Genomic DNA, 16,783 nt, shown 5'->3' with positions numbered 1-16,783 from the left:
ACCGTGTTCCCAAAATGTACGTATCACCCTGACCCAAAAGTAGGCTTAACTAACAAATCAAAGAACACGAATAACACTTTTGAGATTGAACCTAATCATATCAGGATTAAGATCATTTGATCTAGGATCAACAGGTGATATTGAATTGAATAGATATTACGGTAAATTCTAATATATCTAATCAAAGTTCAATATCGGTCCCTTCCGATGTATACTCCATACATCCGATACTGGTAAACTTTGCCAATGTCCTGAAAAGGACATAACACTTTTCCAAGGTGTAAAAATACCTATCGCTGATTATACCATGTCAGTCTAAATCTAGTGTTCTGACAAATCAGGGAATAAACTTTCGAACATATAATTAAGATTATATTCCACTGTGCTGACAACACTATAATCATTAACAAATTCATATGTTCAGGACTTAAATGGAATTCATACATTATATATATAATCATGAAATAAATTATGTGAACCATGCAACATAAAATGTTATTTCTGATCTTTATTAATAAGTAAATCTGATTATATTGAAATGGGTTTTATTTAGGGTACAAAACCCAACACAAACACCCTAAAATAATATATGTAGAATCGAAATCAACAAAAACAGATGGGAAAAACACCTCAAAACTACCCAGATTGTGGTCGACAGCGTTCACGTCAGTTTTGTCGCCAACAAAGTGTAACTTTATCCCCCGATTGCTCTTGACGCGTCCTTTCGATTGGGGAAGCTTTCCACAGTGCTTAGGACCTCAAAACGATTAAGAACTACCCAACATAACAATCCCAATATGTCAGATCGGGGTCATCTTCTCCAACTCCGGTGTACCGTCAATAATGGAGCCAAAAATGACAATTTTTGTATGAGGCCTTAAAGCTTCGATTCTTCACGTCAAAACGTCTTCTAGGAATCCTTTAAGCTTAAACACAATCTTATTTTAACCCAGAAATGACTCTAACACGTTTGAATCCAAGATTGTTCAAGAACGTGGATGAATGTTCATGAAAATGGTGAATTTCGTTCTGGGTGTTCAAGGGTTGTTTCAATGCGTTTAAACCCCTAATTACAACCTAGGAAACCCAATGAAAACTCTCCAAACAGCCCAGCTCTCCAAAAACTCAAATCTCTCTTGTATAGTTAAGAAAAAAAAACTAACGAGAAGAGACCCACCCTTAATCGCCTCTGGATGTTTTTCTAATCCCTAAACTGGTGTGTAATCGTGGTTTAAACAAAAAGAAATAATATAACAATAACCGATTAGGTTGAACGAGTCACTCCCCTAAATATCGGTTTCTCAAGTACACACCTATTTTTCATAAATAATAATAATCATAATAATAACTAATAAATAGATATTTATTTTCATTATCATCAGTTATCACCTAATTCAAACTTTAAATCACATAATATTTTAAATCATAATTTAAAATAATACTTCTATATATTATATAATCAATCACAAATTATTATTTATAATCTTTTAAATAATAGATATATATTAACTATACCATAAAAATATGTCAAACTATACTATAAAGTAATTTTACAAGTATTATTATTATTATGCTCACCATAACAACAACACTCACAAAATAAATAATTCCTTTGTCACAATTACTACTTACTTCCTAAGCATTATACACATGCTAGAGTAATTCATCTCCATAAAAAAAAATATTCGTCACTATAAAATAAAATTTATTTGTCATTAAAATCCTTAATTCACAATATTCAAAATACTAAAATGAAAAAAAAATAAATGGAAGTAAAAATAGAATTAAATTCTTATTTTTTTTTTCCTTAAAAAAATGGATATTACACCATTCTCATTGCTTTGTTATTGGTGGTAGTTTAGAGGCTCCTCAATTATGCAGGGAGGGTGGCCTACATTACCATCCCTCCATCAATGGTGAGAACCTACAAAACATGTTACAGAAAGTTCATTCAAGTATGAGAAGTTAAAATTGTTCAAAGAAAAAAAAAAAAGAAAGTATGAGAAGTTAAAATCAATTAACTCTTCAAAACCCAATTCATAGTAGGTGAAAGTGAAACCTGTCCAGTTATGTAACTTGCAGCAGGACCAAGTGCCAAAAATTCCACTAGCCCAGCAACTTCTTCTGGTTGACCATATCTTCCTGAAGAACAATAGAAATCACACTAATCTTCACATATTTTTCTCAACAATTCAGAGGAGTCAGAGCCAAGTCGATATGAAGAAAGAACAGGATTGTCTCAGCCTCACTCACCTAAGGGGATGCCCTCCAAGTTTTTCTTCTCAATATCATCTCCTAGCTTGGCAGTCATGTCAGATGCAATAAAGCCTGGAGCAATAGCATTAACCTGACAACAACAATTCAATATTAGTCATATTGAAATATCTAATTATTTGAAAAAAAAAAACTTTGGAATAACTCACAGTGATGTTTCTGCTGGAATACTCCTTAGCAATAGCTTTTGTGAAGCCAATTACTCCTGCTTTTGCAGCACTATAATTGGCTTGCCCGGCATTGCCGACTAGACCGAAGACTGATGCTACATTGATTATCCTTCCCTACAAAATTATTATTTGGGGACTAAGAAAATAAACAAAAAAACGAGACACAAAGTAAACTTCGGCAAATCATTCTCAAAAGACTAAGCCTGTGAGAAAATAATGCCCAAGTGGTTATAAAAGTAGTCAATCCCATACTCGATAAAGGATCCTAACAGTAAACCATTTTTAGAGAGGATGTCCATGACAGCAACCCTCTTTGGGTTTCTCCACAGGTCATCCTTTCCATGACATGGTCCCCGAGAGGGTGCTCATTTTGATATTGAAATTATATGTCGAAATATTCAATATAAAAATAGTTTTGACTGTAAATGGAGAGATAAAACGGTGTATATACCTTTTTCTTCTTCATCATAATTTTGGCTGCAGCCTGCAAATAAAGAATTAATTTTAGTTTCGAGAAAAAGTCAAGTTTGAAGGACCTTAAGAAGTGAAAGCTTTAGATGCACACCTGTGTACATAGAAATACACCAGTAAGATTCAAATCAATGACATCCTGCCACTGGGATTTCTTCATTCTCATAATTAAGTTGTCCCTTGTGATTCCTGAAAACACCGAAAAAGCATCAGGAGATCGAATGTGGAATGAAAACAACATAAGAAAATGAAAGTTTCAAACAACCTGCATTATTTACTAATACATCAATAGTTCCCCAAGCATCAACTGCCTGCAGGTTTATGAGATGGAATATTACAAACCATTCCACGGTTTAACATACAATGTGAAAAAACAATATGAAGAACATTTTCTCACTGTTTTGATCATTAATTCAACATCAGCTTCTTTTGAAACATCTCCTCCAAAAGTAATAGCTTGGCCACCAGATGCTTCGATCTGTAAGAACTCAGTCAAAATTATTTTTGATGGTGGTTGAACTACATAAAGAAAATAAATACAAAAGTCTAGAATCTACTAAATCAGGAAAGGAAAGGCATTTGACCAATTAAAAATTATGGAAGATAATTCTTGCACTGCTGTAACTGAAACTATTAGTAATCAAATCATCACAGAATTGAGGTTTGAATTGATGTCAAGTATTGTTATAGAGAAGGAAAAAGAACTAATATACAAGTTAGAAAACATAAACATAAGAAAAAAATGACGCTCTTATATTCATTTTGAATCACATTATAAGTATAAATAATACACTGCGTTTGGTTGGAGGTAATGAAATAGAATAAAAAGGAAACAATATTTATTCTATTCTTTTGTTTGGTTGCATATTAAAGTATTGAAATATCATTCCAATGGAATTGTCGTTCCACCATTTTGGTAGAGTGACTATTCTATTTTGAAATAAAAGGAAAGACTATTCCAATACACGATGAGAAAATATTTAATAATTTTTTTTATCAATTTTTTTATGCATTTTAATTTTATTCCATTCTATTCCTATTCTTATTTCCATTCCCATTCTTATTCCTATGTTTCCATTCTTCCCAACCAAACGCTACCTTAAATTCAAAACATTGAAAGGGGCTACCCCTCTCCTCAAATTGTATGCAATGTGCTCTTAGATAATCTGAGTTATCTACATTGTATATAATTTTCTGGTCCCAAATAATATTGCAGGATATAAGGCAAGGAGCCTAAGTTTAAAAAAGGGTAGCAAAAACATGAATTTAGGACTTCTACAATTGCTAAAGTTTCCCACAATTGTAATTCCAATAGTTCTGGGGCGCTAGTTTCAAAATATGCAGGGCCGGTTCTGAAACAAAGTGGGTCACAAGAAAAAAATTTAGGGGTAAGTTGGAAAATACCACTTTTATTAATCAATTAATCAAATTTACCTCTAATTTTATATTTAATTGAAACATACCTCTTTTTATATGTATTGTACCTAAAATACCCTGACATAAGAGAGTCACATGGAGAGTATCTTGAAGTGACAAGGGCAAAATGTGGTACAATGTTTAAAAAAAAAAGAGGTAAAAATGATAGACTTTAAAAAAGAGGGTAAAAATGAAAGAGGACAATATAAAAAGGGTATTGAGTGTAGTTTCCTCAAAAATTTATTTTTTGGCCCTTATGTTAGAAAAATTATGGTATTTTTCAAATTCAGTAAAAAAACTATATAATTTTAAAAGGGGAAAAAAAAATTTGGCCCTAGGCCTAACCCGCATATCTATTCTATATAAAGTGTGCCTATATAACCGAATTCTTGGTTTATGAGAAATTCATGGGTGACTTTTTATTTATATTAAAAATAAAATGATTTATTATTAAAAATAAATTTATATTAAGAAGCGAGAAGTATAAAACGATGACGTGTCACTCTAAATTTATTCTAAATGTAACTTTCTATTCTCTCTTTAATTCTCTCATTTATATAATTTTTTTAATCATAACTAAATTACTAATTATTTTTCAAAAAAATAAAACAAATAAAAATAATGGTATACTTCAAAATATCACAAACTTAATACTAAATTTATTGTTTTCATAAAACTAAATCATCCGTAGCTTATTTTTAATGATTTTTTAATGTTTTATTTTAAAAAATATCCGTAGCTTTTTTTAATGATTTTTTAATGTTTTATTTTAAAATAATAAAATTAAATTATCCATCACTAACAATTCATTTTTTTTTTTGAAATTACTAACAATTCTTTTTTAAATATGCATCATTATATACTTTTTTTCTTAGCACATATCCGTAGTTTTTTTTTTAATGATTTTTTATGTTTTATTTTTTTTCTTACATTTATATTATCTTTACAGATTAACAATAAATTTTTTTTTTTGTAAGGAGATTAACAATAAACTTTGATTCTCGATTCAAATATTATTTTTCAATTTTATTTTCATATATTCAAAATTCTCATTCTATAAATTTTTCACTAATATTTTGCAATCAATGAAACAAAAATGCAAACTTTAATTCCCGTATGAAAAATCAAACTCTCAATCCCAATAATTAATAGAAACAACATCAAGTTTCAAGTTTTCAAAATTTATAAAAATAAATACATAAATAAATAAAAACATATCTCATAAACACAAACTCAAATATTAGAACCCCAGTAAAACACTAAAACTAAAACATTAAAAACACACATATTAGAATAAAAATTAAACCATAAATGAAAATTTATGCTACTATTTTTCAAATTTCGATATTTATTAGCAACAAATTTAATATTTTAAGGTCACAAATTTTTTAATAGTAAATTCAAAATTTTAATATAATTTTAATAAGTAATTATTTTTAAGTAAAATATACAATTTATTTTTTATATATAATTTAAAATACTTTATACATCCGCCCGCCGCGAACCGCGAAGCACAGTATATATATATTTATATTTTATATTGAAAGGGATAACACAAACATGAATAGAACTTGATGGAACTCACCTCTTTGGAAACTTCCTCAGCCTCCTTTGATGATCTAGCATAATTAACAAGGACCTATAGTAATAGTATAGCACTATATCAGAAAAAGAAAAAACAAATTACACACAACAAAGATCATCAATATTGCTAATAAAAAAAAAAACAAATATCATCTCAATGAATTGGTAAAAGGGAAAACCACAAACCTTACAACCAGCTTTTCCCAAAGCCAATGCAGTAGCTTTTCCAATACCTCTAGAGGCACCAGTCACAATGACCACCGGAGCCTCCACATTTTGGCCTACTCCGGCGCTTGTTTCTTCAAGACTTGCTCCCTGAGCTTTCACAACACCTGAAGAAGAAGAAGAAGAATCAACTACCATCATCGAAATCCCAAACCCCATTAAGAAAAACAAGTAATCGTACCACCGGAGGAACTCTTGGATTTGCACTGAAGGGAGATGGAGTGGCGGAGTGATTGGCCACCGGAAATGGGGGACCACTGCCGAAAATGTGGGGCTTTCCGGTCAAAGAATGAGCTGGAAATTCTGGTTGATTTGGAAACTACAACGTTTGATCCAGCAATGGCAGCCATGGGATATATAGTTCCGAAGATTGTTGTGGGCTTTGTACAAAGAAAAAGGCAGAGTTTTTAGAAAACCCAGATAAGAAATTGAACTGTTCCTTTTCGTGTTTACGTTGGTTTTTATATATTGGGACTTTGGAAACTCCGAAGAGTGTTCGTACATCTTTGACGACGGAACCCAAAGGAGTGATTTTTGCGTAAAGTTGGACTTATATACCCTCCTTCTTAGCATATGCATGTCATATGTACGTGAAAATTGTATAGGGGCAAAATGGTAATATTCAAGTTAGGTTAGTTAGGTAGTACTACTAGTAGAGTGATGGAGTTGGAGCTACCCTCGGATTGGTTAACATTGATTCTTAATTTATTGTCTACCATTATTAAGAGGTGTTAATTGGTGTAATTAATATTTGAATGTTTTAATTTTAATAACTATTATTCAATATATTCAAAAATAAGATAGTAATTTACATCAACAACCTTTTTTACAATCTTAATTTCAATAATGACGCTGAATTTTTAATTTACAATAATTTTTTTTTTCTTCTTTATTTGTTATTATTTTTTCTTGTAGGAGCTATTGTATAACTCTAATATAACATTTATTATTATAAAACTAAATAATAAAAAATTATTATAGAAAAAAAAAAGATTAATAAATTTTTTTACTATACATTACAATTCAATAGTTTGATGACAACTTAATAATTTTAAATATAAATTTAAAGGTGATTCAAATTATTTAGTTAACAAATCAAGTTTATTGTTAAAATTCAATATTAGATTGTTAATTTACAATAATTTTTTTTTCTTCTTTATTTGTTATTATTTTTTCTTGTAAGACCTATTGTAACTCTAATATAACATTTATTATTATAAAACTGTTATGAAATAATATAAAATAGATGAGAGGAAAGAAGAAGAAGATGAAGAGAGAAAGAGAAAGTGAATGAGAATTTCTGAGTTGTTTATTCCAATGGGGTGAACCCCTATTTATACAAATACAAGAGTGAGATATTAAGAAACTAAGAAAAAGGAAAACTAAGAAAAAGAGGAATATTGATTACAATTAATAGTAATAAATAAAAGATTTGGACATCCACATAATTATTAATATTTATAGCACTCCCCCTTGGATGTCCATAATAACTGCCTTATTAAAAATCTTGCTGAAAACTTGATCAAAGAAAAAACAGTATAGTGTAAACTAACTCCCCCTCTTTTAGGCATTTGTGGAGATCTTCTAATCGACGAATTTCGATCTTATCTGTCGTCTTCTCAAATGTTGATGTTGGTAATAACTTTGTGAATAAGTTTACAAGATTGACACTTGATTAAATATGTTGAACACCAATATGTATTTTCTTGAAGCGTATAAAGAAGAATTTCGTGAAATGTGTTCTAACTCTATCTCCTTCAATGTACCATCCTTTTAGTTGAGCGATGCAAGCATTATTATCCATAGAGAATTGCTTGGGTTGATACTTCTTTATTGAGTGCAATCCATATGTTTCCCGAATATGCTATGTCAATGATCTCATTCCCACACATTCTCTACTTGCTTCATAAAATGCAAGTATGTTAACATGATTTATAGCTGCCTCGTTAAAAACCTTGCCAGAAAAACCCAGTGGGACAAAATCTGAGCTAGGGAAAAAGAGTACAATGTATATTTCATATTCATAATTATTTGCAAGTTGCCTCGTTAAAAACCTTGCCAGAAAAACCCATTGGGACAAAACCTGAACTAAGGGAAAAAGAGTGCAACATGAATATGTCTCCCCCTCATGCATATATGATCCATAATTCTTTTGGTGATAATAGATCTCATAAGATTATTGTTATCACTTTTAAAATATCACCATATATAATCTTTGATCATATATTTTCTATAACTCTTCCAGAGTATGTATGGACTTCTAAATTATAGATGAGGGGTTCGTGGAACATTAATCTTTATCCAACTAATTGTATCATTCATGTGTGTACACAACTTTGTTCATACAAAAATTTAAAATTTCAAGTAGATATGAACATAACACATTAATGATACTATAAATTTTCGTTTGTGACAATGATGGTACTCCAAGACCATATATTTATTCCATCTTGTTTTATGATCTTAATTTCCATATCAAATGATCATATATCTATAATTCTTGATACATATGAAGTACTTCAGGACTTCAATACTAATGAACAAACTTTATACATTTAATATTTCTCGATATACAAAAGAAATAAAAGTTTATTTTGCAATTAATCAAAAACTCTTCAAGAGTCTATCACAACGTATAATTTACGTATTTATACTGCATAGATAACCATACGTATTTTTCAAACAATAATTTACTTACATGTCTTTATTTCATACAAAGATCTTTGTCATATAGTGCGCGCGACTTAGAATTTATATTACTTAAGACATGTATTAAATTCTTCTAGAATTTTTAGATAAGGCTTATTTCAAATTCTCACTATATTAGGAGCTCCAAATAAATAATCTTTTGTTGCAACATTTATGTGACGCTTATAAATCTTCATAAAATATATTCCAGGCTATAATCAAATCATGATTATATTTTCTCAATATTTAAGCCTTACTTCAATCAATCTCATGTCTATGCAAACTTTGTACAACAATTCATTATGTACAAATACATATATGCAAATTTCTCATTGGAAATATTTATTTGCACACCCTACAGGTCTTACTTCACTTTATGTGAGTAAATTTGCCTGGACTGCGTCATAATATTTTGGCCAAAAATCAGAATGTATGTCGATAATTCTCGACAAATCTAATACCATGATCCTTGCTATCTCATGTTAGTTTATTGCATATGCACACATTCAATATTTATTGTCGACAAAAATTTCAATAAATGATAATTTCCTCCCATATTGACATAACTTATAGAGATCTCTTTAAATTACATATTTTTCAAATATGTTTATCATTTATAGGTACCTATATAGAATCACTTCAGAGATTCAATTATGATCAAATGTGTTATGTCTAACTTCTCTTAGGAGTCTCTTCAAGTACAGTTTTCATCACGATTATCATTTTAATACTTTATAACATTAAGGTATCTCCATGAGTACCTCTAGATTTAACAACTTCAGGGCAAATCAAATGAATATTTACTAATAATTTCTACATTGTTCATTTACGCTTCAGGCGTTTTCAACTCATTCTAACTCAACTTTGAATAATATTGATTTGCAGTTGGTATATATCATTTTGAACTATATTGTTCTTATATACTTTATGCAAGGATCATTTTCAAAAATTATCATCGATCCCAACTGCTTCTCTCCCCCTGATCGAGAGAATTTTTAAAAATTGTGATATCTAATAATATTAATATACCTGTAGGGATTTCAATATATCACAATGAATCAATATTTATTTAAACCCATATATACTATATGACATTAAACTTCAGGTTCAATAAACTTCAGGTTCAAGTTCAATACTTATGAACTTAATTCATTTCTAAGAATGAGTCACACGTGTATAATAAGAAATACATATCATAAAATCTTATCACATCGATAAGAAACTATGCAATAAAAATCTAACAATGGCTCAAGATTGTTTAAGAAATATAATTTAAATATTTTTTATGTGCAAATATATGCATATTCTTCTTTTGAGCCTTATAAATTAATAATGAGAAGAATCTTCTGGTTCTTCAACAAAATTTAGTCAAATCCTTTGACAATTTATTGCATATGATTGATCATGTCAAAATAACTCAATTCATGAAACTTTCAAAAGGTAATGTAAATTCATTACAACATAATCATTACAAGTTTCATTTTTATATACACGAATAATATAATTATATTATTCTCCAAAACATATACACTCTTCAGGAATCACTATCATCAATTCAATGATGTGTATAATTTAAAAGATACATGACAACTTCATCATGTTATTGTAATGGTCAAATAGATATAACCATAACATATCATTCATTTTTCCTGATATCTTTTTAACAAGTTATCTAATTTATTAATAGACTATTCAGCAGTCTAATTATCATGACTTGATATATTATATATTTAAATGTACAACCAGTACATATAATAAGTTATTTCTTATCACTTTCATGACTAGATAAAAGCTATACATCTGGGTACATACAAAGATATGTTACTACTCCAAGTAGCAATTGTATGTAAGACTTCTTCAGGAAGCTTTTCAAATAATCATTTTGTGATTCTTTATCACTTTGATTATATTTGATCACTAACAAATATTAGTAAGTTATATATTCACTTCTGGGAATATGCAAACTGAATTATATAGTAACTATATGTATACATATCCTGTACCAACAATAGTTTGAAACTATTAATTTCAAGAAATAATAAAATATGTATATATTAATTTGCTTCTGGCATTACCAATATATGTGAAATTTATATTCTTTGAAATAGAATTTCATGTCTATTCATTCTCTTTAGGTAATGATATTTAAATATTCTAAATGTACAATAAGTTTGTACAATTCACATTCTATTAAATAATCAAGTATACTTTTATCTTGATTATAAGTATGTCCGTACTACAGGTACGCGACCACTATTATTCAATTCCACACATGATATATAAATTTCATGCACTTTGATTATGTGTGGTATCTCATCTTTTAGTTGTTTCCACTTTTTCTGGAAATATTTGAGTAGTAAATAATGTCATTGATTATTTAAAATCATTACATTCACTTCGGGGAATGACGTTGAACAAGTAGAACATTATTATAAATTTCTTAAAAATTTATTACTTGTTCATCCATAAAAATATAAGAAATTATTCAACAATTTCTTTTACGATATTTCAAAGAATATATGAATGCAATTTTTGCATAATCTCCAAGATGTATGCAAAATTTGATCTTTAATATATGTCACATGCAATAATTTCTAACATTGCAAGTAATAACAATGTATAGTAACATGACTAATACAAACAATCTTTAAAAGTAGTTGAATTCAATTCGTATCATTCTCTGCAGGGAATGATGAACAATAAATACATGTCTCATGTATTTAAATAACATTAGTCATGCTCACTATTATTCTTATACTTTGATGTTTCAATGCAATTTTCTTAACATTCTTTTTAGGTATTCTAAACCCACTATAAAATTGCATCAATAATAATCATTTTTAATGATTCTTTAGTTGTATTCACATAAATACAATCATTTTTTTTCTTTGATAAATATAAAACATTTACTTCAGGAAATGTTTGTCAAAATCTATATCGATATTAGATTACTTTTCATTGTCCTCAAAGAATACAAGAACATATATATAAATATGTATTCATCTCTTTCATTATATATCCATCAACTATATAATGAATATTACGTTTGCATAATCTTCAGGATATATGCAAGATTTTATTGAGGACGCATAATCATCAGGATATATGCAATATTTTATCGAGGATGCATAATCTTCAGGATATATACAATATTTTATCGATGATACATAATCTTCTGGATATATGTATAATTTATATAGATTTTCTCTATCACATCATAGGCACACATATATTGTAAATATTATGAATAATAAGAACATTATATATATGTGAAATCAATAATAAATATATAAAAACATATACATACATATATAATATATAGATATATAGATAAAAAGAAAAAAGAAACCAAATGATTCTTAAAATTGTTTCAGTCAAAGGAGTATATATATAAATATATATTTAGTGTATTTTGACTTTGAAACAATTCAAGAACTTTAACAAGATACTTACATTGGGACTTGGGCAGAGACTCATGCTTGAAGCTTGGGCAGAGACTCGTGCTGATAACGTGTTATGAAATAATATAAAGTAGATGAGAGGAAAGAAGAAGAAGATGAAGAGAGAAAGAGAAAGTGAATGAGAATTTCTGAATTGTTTATTCTAATGGGGTGAACCCCTATTTATACAAATACAAGAGTGAGATATTAAGAAACTAAGAAAAAGGGAAACTGAGAAAAAGAGGAATATTGATTACAATTAATAGCAATAAATAAAAGATTTAGACATCCACATAATTATTAATATTTATAACAAAAACTAAATAATAAAAAAATATTATAGACAAAAAAAAACGATTAATAAATTTTTTTACTATACATTACAATTCAATAGTTAGATGACAACTTAATAATTTTAAATATAAATTTAAAGGTTACTCAAATGTATTTTATCTAGTTAACAAATCAAGTTTATTGTTAAAATTCAATTAATTAAATTATATTATGTATGGAAATATATTTTTAGTTACATTTATTATTTTTTTCTTAAAAAAATATGTATTATTTGTTTGATTCAAAAATAACTTGTAAATTTCATTTTTTTTCTATCTATATATATTAATCAGTATGTCATACTATTTTAAAAGTGTCATAATCAGGTGATAATGTTATTGCCATATATATCCTTTACATTGTTAATATATATAATGTTACTGACATATATACCATTTACATTGTTAATGTATATTTTTATTATATTAAATAGTAAGCTTTTCAAAGTGAAAAAGTCCAATAGTCAAAATTAACAGCATAGTAGTGCACGTGTTTGTATTTCTCATTGCTACTTTTTTATTAAGTGTATTATTATTTTAAAGTGTATTTATTACTTTTTAACACTCTATTTAATTCTCTCTCTTGATATTTTCATCTTCTCTGCAACTTTCCTTTGAAAATTTTAATTTTCCTTTTTAAAACTCTCCAATAAATTGACTAATTCAATGCAATCACTATTACCAATCTTACTATTTCCAATAAATTGACTATTCAACGCAATTACCTCCTATTAATTTTAATAAACTGATTATTCTTCCAAACCAAAAAACCTCTCATATACTTTATCTCTCTCTCTCTCTCTCTCTCTCTCTCTCTCTCTCTCTCTCTCTCTCTCTCTCTCTCTCTCTCTCTCTCTCTCTCTCTCTCTCTCTCTTTACAACTATTATGTACCAGCATGATGTGAGTTGGGAAATGACGAACACTACAAATAGGATCACCCATTAGATCAATGACAAGAGAAGGCTTACCACGGCGGCCACCACCACCGAGTTCATAACGGCGCTCAAGCTCCTCCACCGCCACCTTATCTTTCTCTGAATCATATTCTCGACATGCACACTTCTACCAGGTATGTTTATTGATTTTAAAATCTCTAATTTTTTTACCCTTCTTTCTCTCCATCTGTACATAAAAATGTAAAATTCCTAATTTTTTTATTTGTATTTCTCAATTTTTTTTTTTCAAATTCCTAATTTCTTTACCTCTTTTTCTCTCTATCTGTATATATAAATGTGACATATGATGAAATTTATCTGCCTTTGCACATATTTTAATTTAAGTTTTTTATTTTTGAATTTCTTGGACTGATGCATGTTTGATAATTTTTCCCTTAAAAGAAAAAGCTAAAAAAAATATAGATAATTTCTGGATTTTTAAAAAAATAAAAAATAAATAAAAAAATATACAACTATTTGTTAATTTATCTATATTAGCTTACTCATCAAATACGTGTTACAATACTAAATTTTTGATTTTCCATAATATCAAGTTTTTATAATTTCTGAATATCTGTTAGTAGAGTTTTTAAAATATTTGAAGATAAATCTTTGATTTTATCTTATATTTTGCTACGTGTTGAGCTAATTGGTATATTATTGCTGAGTCATTATATATACGTGTTATATGATTGAAAGTTATCCTCTCTTTAAAAGTTAGTATAAGTATGTTATTCTAACATGATCAAACTTATCAAATAAACTGTTTTAAGAAATAGAACTTTGCTTCTTCAAACTCTCAGGTTTGGTTTACTGAGTCATTATATAGATTTGTTTTGATGTATACTTAAGTCATGCTTTCATGTATATGTGATTTTATTTGGTGAAATTTATTATTATGTATTTAAGTTTTATGCTTTAATGGGTATTATATGTGTATGTTTTCGATTTGTGATTGAATCTTTGTGAATCTTTTCTCATTTATATACTCCTGTAGTTGCATGTGAGTCTGAACATCTCTCTTTCTCAGTTTTCTTTTTCTCTTTTGCAGGCATGTTCTAACTCTATTTTGGTGGATTTGGGTTACAAAATTCTCTCACACCTTCAAACGTCAATTTTTTGAATTGTAAAACATATTTACAGTAACTGATTCTCTTGTTTTATTTCAATTATTGGTAAAAATTTCAAATTTTAAGGGGTTCATTTGTATATAATAAAAATATGGAAAACTAAATGTATATTACATAATTTTCTTTAAATATTAGTATAAAATATACTAAATAAAACTATTTCATATCTATATGCTTATTTGTTATACTATATAAAAATTAATTACAATAAACTTAAAAAGTAACTAAAAATATAACTTTAAAATAACTAACTAGCGATTTAAATATTTACCAATAAGTTATGTGTGTTTTTTTAAGTTTATTGTAACTTATTAGTTTATTAAATAAACTTGAAAGTAATATAAATATTTTTACAAAAATAAAATTAAAAAATTACATAAAAGTATTTAAAATAATAAATTAATTTAATATAATCTAAAAATAAATACATAAGTTTTAAAGTAGCAAAAGGTTATATAAAATAATTGGTAAATGAAAATAGTAACTTATTATATTAGGGCCTTTTTTATTTTTGCACTTCAAAATAATTTTTTTTTTTTTTTTTTTTTTTACAAAATTCTACAAAGAAACACTGATTGCAACTAGCGCTGCAACCTAAATCGCAACAAAAAATCGTATAGAAACCCCTATTGCAACTAGCGCTGCAACTACTTTAGAAACCCCGATTTTTGCGTACATGAAGTTGGACTTATATACCCCTCCTTCTTAGCATATGCATGTCATATGTACGTGAAAATTGTATAGGGGCAAAATGGTAATATGTAAGTTAGGTTAGGTAGTACTACTATTAGAGTGTTGGAGTTGGAGCTACCCTCGGATTGGTTAACATTGATTCTTAATTTATTGTCTACCATTATTAAGAGGTGTTAATTGGTGTAATTAATAATTGAATGTTTTAATTTTAATAACTATTATAAAATAAGATAATTTACATCAACAACCTTTTTTACAATCTTAATTTCAATAATGACGCTGAATTTTTAATTTACAATAATTATTTTTTCTTCTTTATTTGTTATTATTTTTTCTTGTAGGATTTGCTGTAACTCTAATATAACATTAATTATTATAAAACTAAATAATAAAAAATTATTATAGAAAAAAAGCAATTAATAAATTTTTTAACTATACATTACAATCCAATAGTTTGATGACAAATTAATAATTTTAAATATAAATTTAAAGGTTACTCAAATGTATTTTATTTAGTGAACAAATCAAATTTATTGTTAAAATTTAATTAATTAAATTATATTATGTATGGAAATATATTTTTAGTTACATTTATTATTTTTTTTAAAAAAAATATGTGTTATTTGTTTGATTCAAAAATAACTTGTAAATTTCATTTTTTTTTTCTATTTATATATTAATCAGTATATATATATATAATAAAAATATGGAAAGCTAAATGTATATTACATGGCTTTATTTAAATATTATTATAAAATATACTAAATAAAACTATTTCATATCTATGCTTATTTGTTAGGGCATTTTACATAAATGTATACATTATTTTAATTAATTACAAATATGTGCAAAAAAAACTCATTACCATTTTCTCATACATTTTTATATACAATTAGAAACTTTTTTTCATTTTTTTTTTAATAATATGTATATGGTAATAATTAAACATAAATGTACTTATCATAATTACAATAATAAAATTATTTATGAAAGTTATATACATATTATTATATATAATTTTTATTTCATATTTTATAATTATAATTGTCGCCCCTGATTTTGCCCAATATACGTAGGCCAACCAGATAAGGACACGTGGATCAAGCAATTTACAATATTTGTTAAGTCTTTATGCCATAAGGTAGCGTCCAGGACGTAGCCCCCGGAGAAGGCATATGGAACTCCATATGCTCTCGGACGCTCGAATAACGCTAAGGCATCTCCGCGAGGTGTCAGGTTTCTCCTGAGCAATCAAGTCGCATTAAATGCCGCATGGGAGGAAGCGTGTTGGGACAGCTACACGCAATAAAGTCTGACGGCACAACCTCCAACCAAGAAATGACACGGAATGATCATTTAAGTCTAGCGACGGCTACACTGTGAAGAGTCACATCAGTCAAAAGACAATCAGATCATTCCACATA

At 27.7% G+C, this 16,783-nt stretch overlaps 1 protein-coding gene and 1 long non-coding RNA gene across 2 annotated transcripts; one reads left to right on the top strand and one right to left on the bottom strand.

Moving 5' to 3' along the window:
* Positions 1 to 1,688: 1,688 nt before the first annotated feature.
* Positions 1,689 to 6,661, bottom strand: LOC115714062 (3-oxoacyl-[acyl-carrier-protein] reductase 4). Its single transcript, XM_030642595.2, has 11 exons — positions 6,322 to 6,661; positions 6,102 to 6,247; positions 5,917 to 5,970; positions 3,313 to 3,393; positions 3,181 to 3,226; positions 3,010 to 3,104; positions 2,896 to 2,928; positions 2,424 to 2,558; positions 2,254 to 2,347; positions 2,060 to 2,142; positions 1,689 to 1,924 (listed from the first exon to the last, which is right to left on the bottom strand). Exons 1-11 carry the CDS (start codon positions 6,488 to 6,490, stop codon positions 1,892 to 1,894), a joined length of 969 nt encoding a protein of 322 aa, XP_030498455.1. The 5' UTR covers positions 6,491 to 6,661; the 3' UTR covers positions 1,689 to 1,891.
* Positions 6,662 to 12,627: 5,966 nt separating this feature from the next.
* Positions 12,628 to 14,836, top strand: LOC115714685 (uncharacterized). Its single transcript, XR_004011100.2, has 2 exons — positions 12,628 to 13,670; positions 14,588 to 14,836. It is a non-coding gene; the product is annotated as an uncharacterized LOC115714685 (long non-coding RNA).
* The last annotated feature ends 1,947 nt before the right edge of the window (positions 14,837 to 16,783 follow it).

Source organism: Cannabis sativa, chromosome 4, assembly GCF_029168945.1.
Source record: "Cannabis sativa cultivar Pink pepper isolate KNU-18-1 chromosome 4, ASM2916894v1, whole genome shotgun sequence".
Classification (NCBI taxonomy): domain Eukaryota; kingdom Viridiplantae; phylum Streptophyta; class Magnoliopsida; order Rosales; family Cannabaceae; genus Cannabis; species Cannabis sativa.
This window is presented reverse-complemented; position numbering and strand designations above follow the sequence as displayed.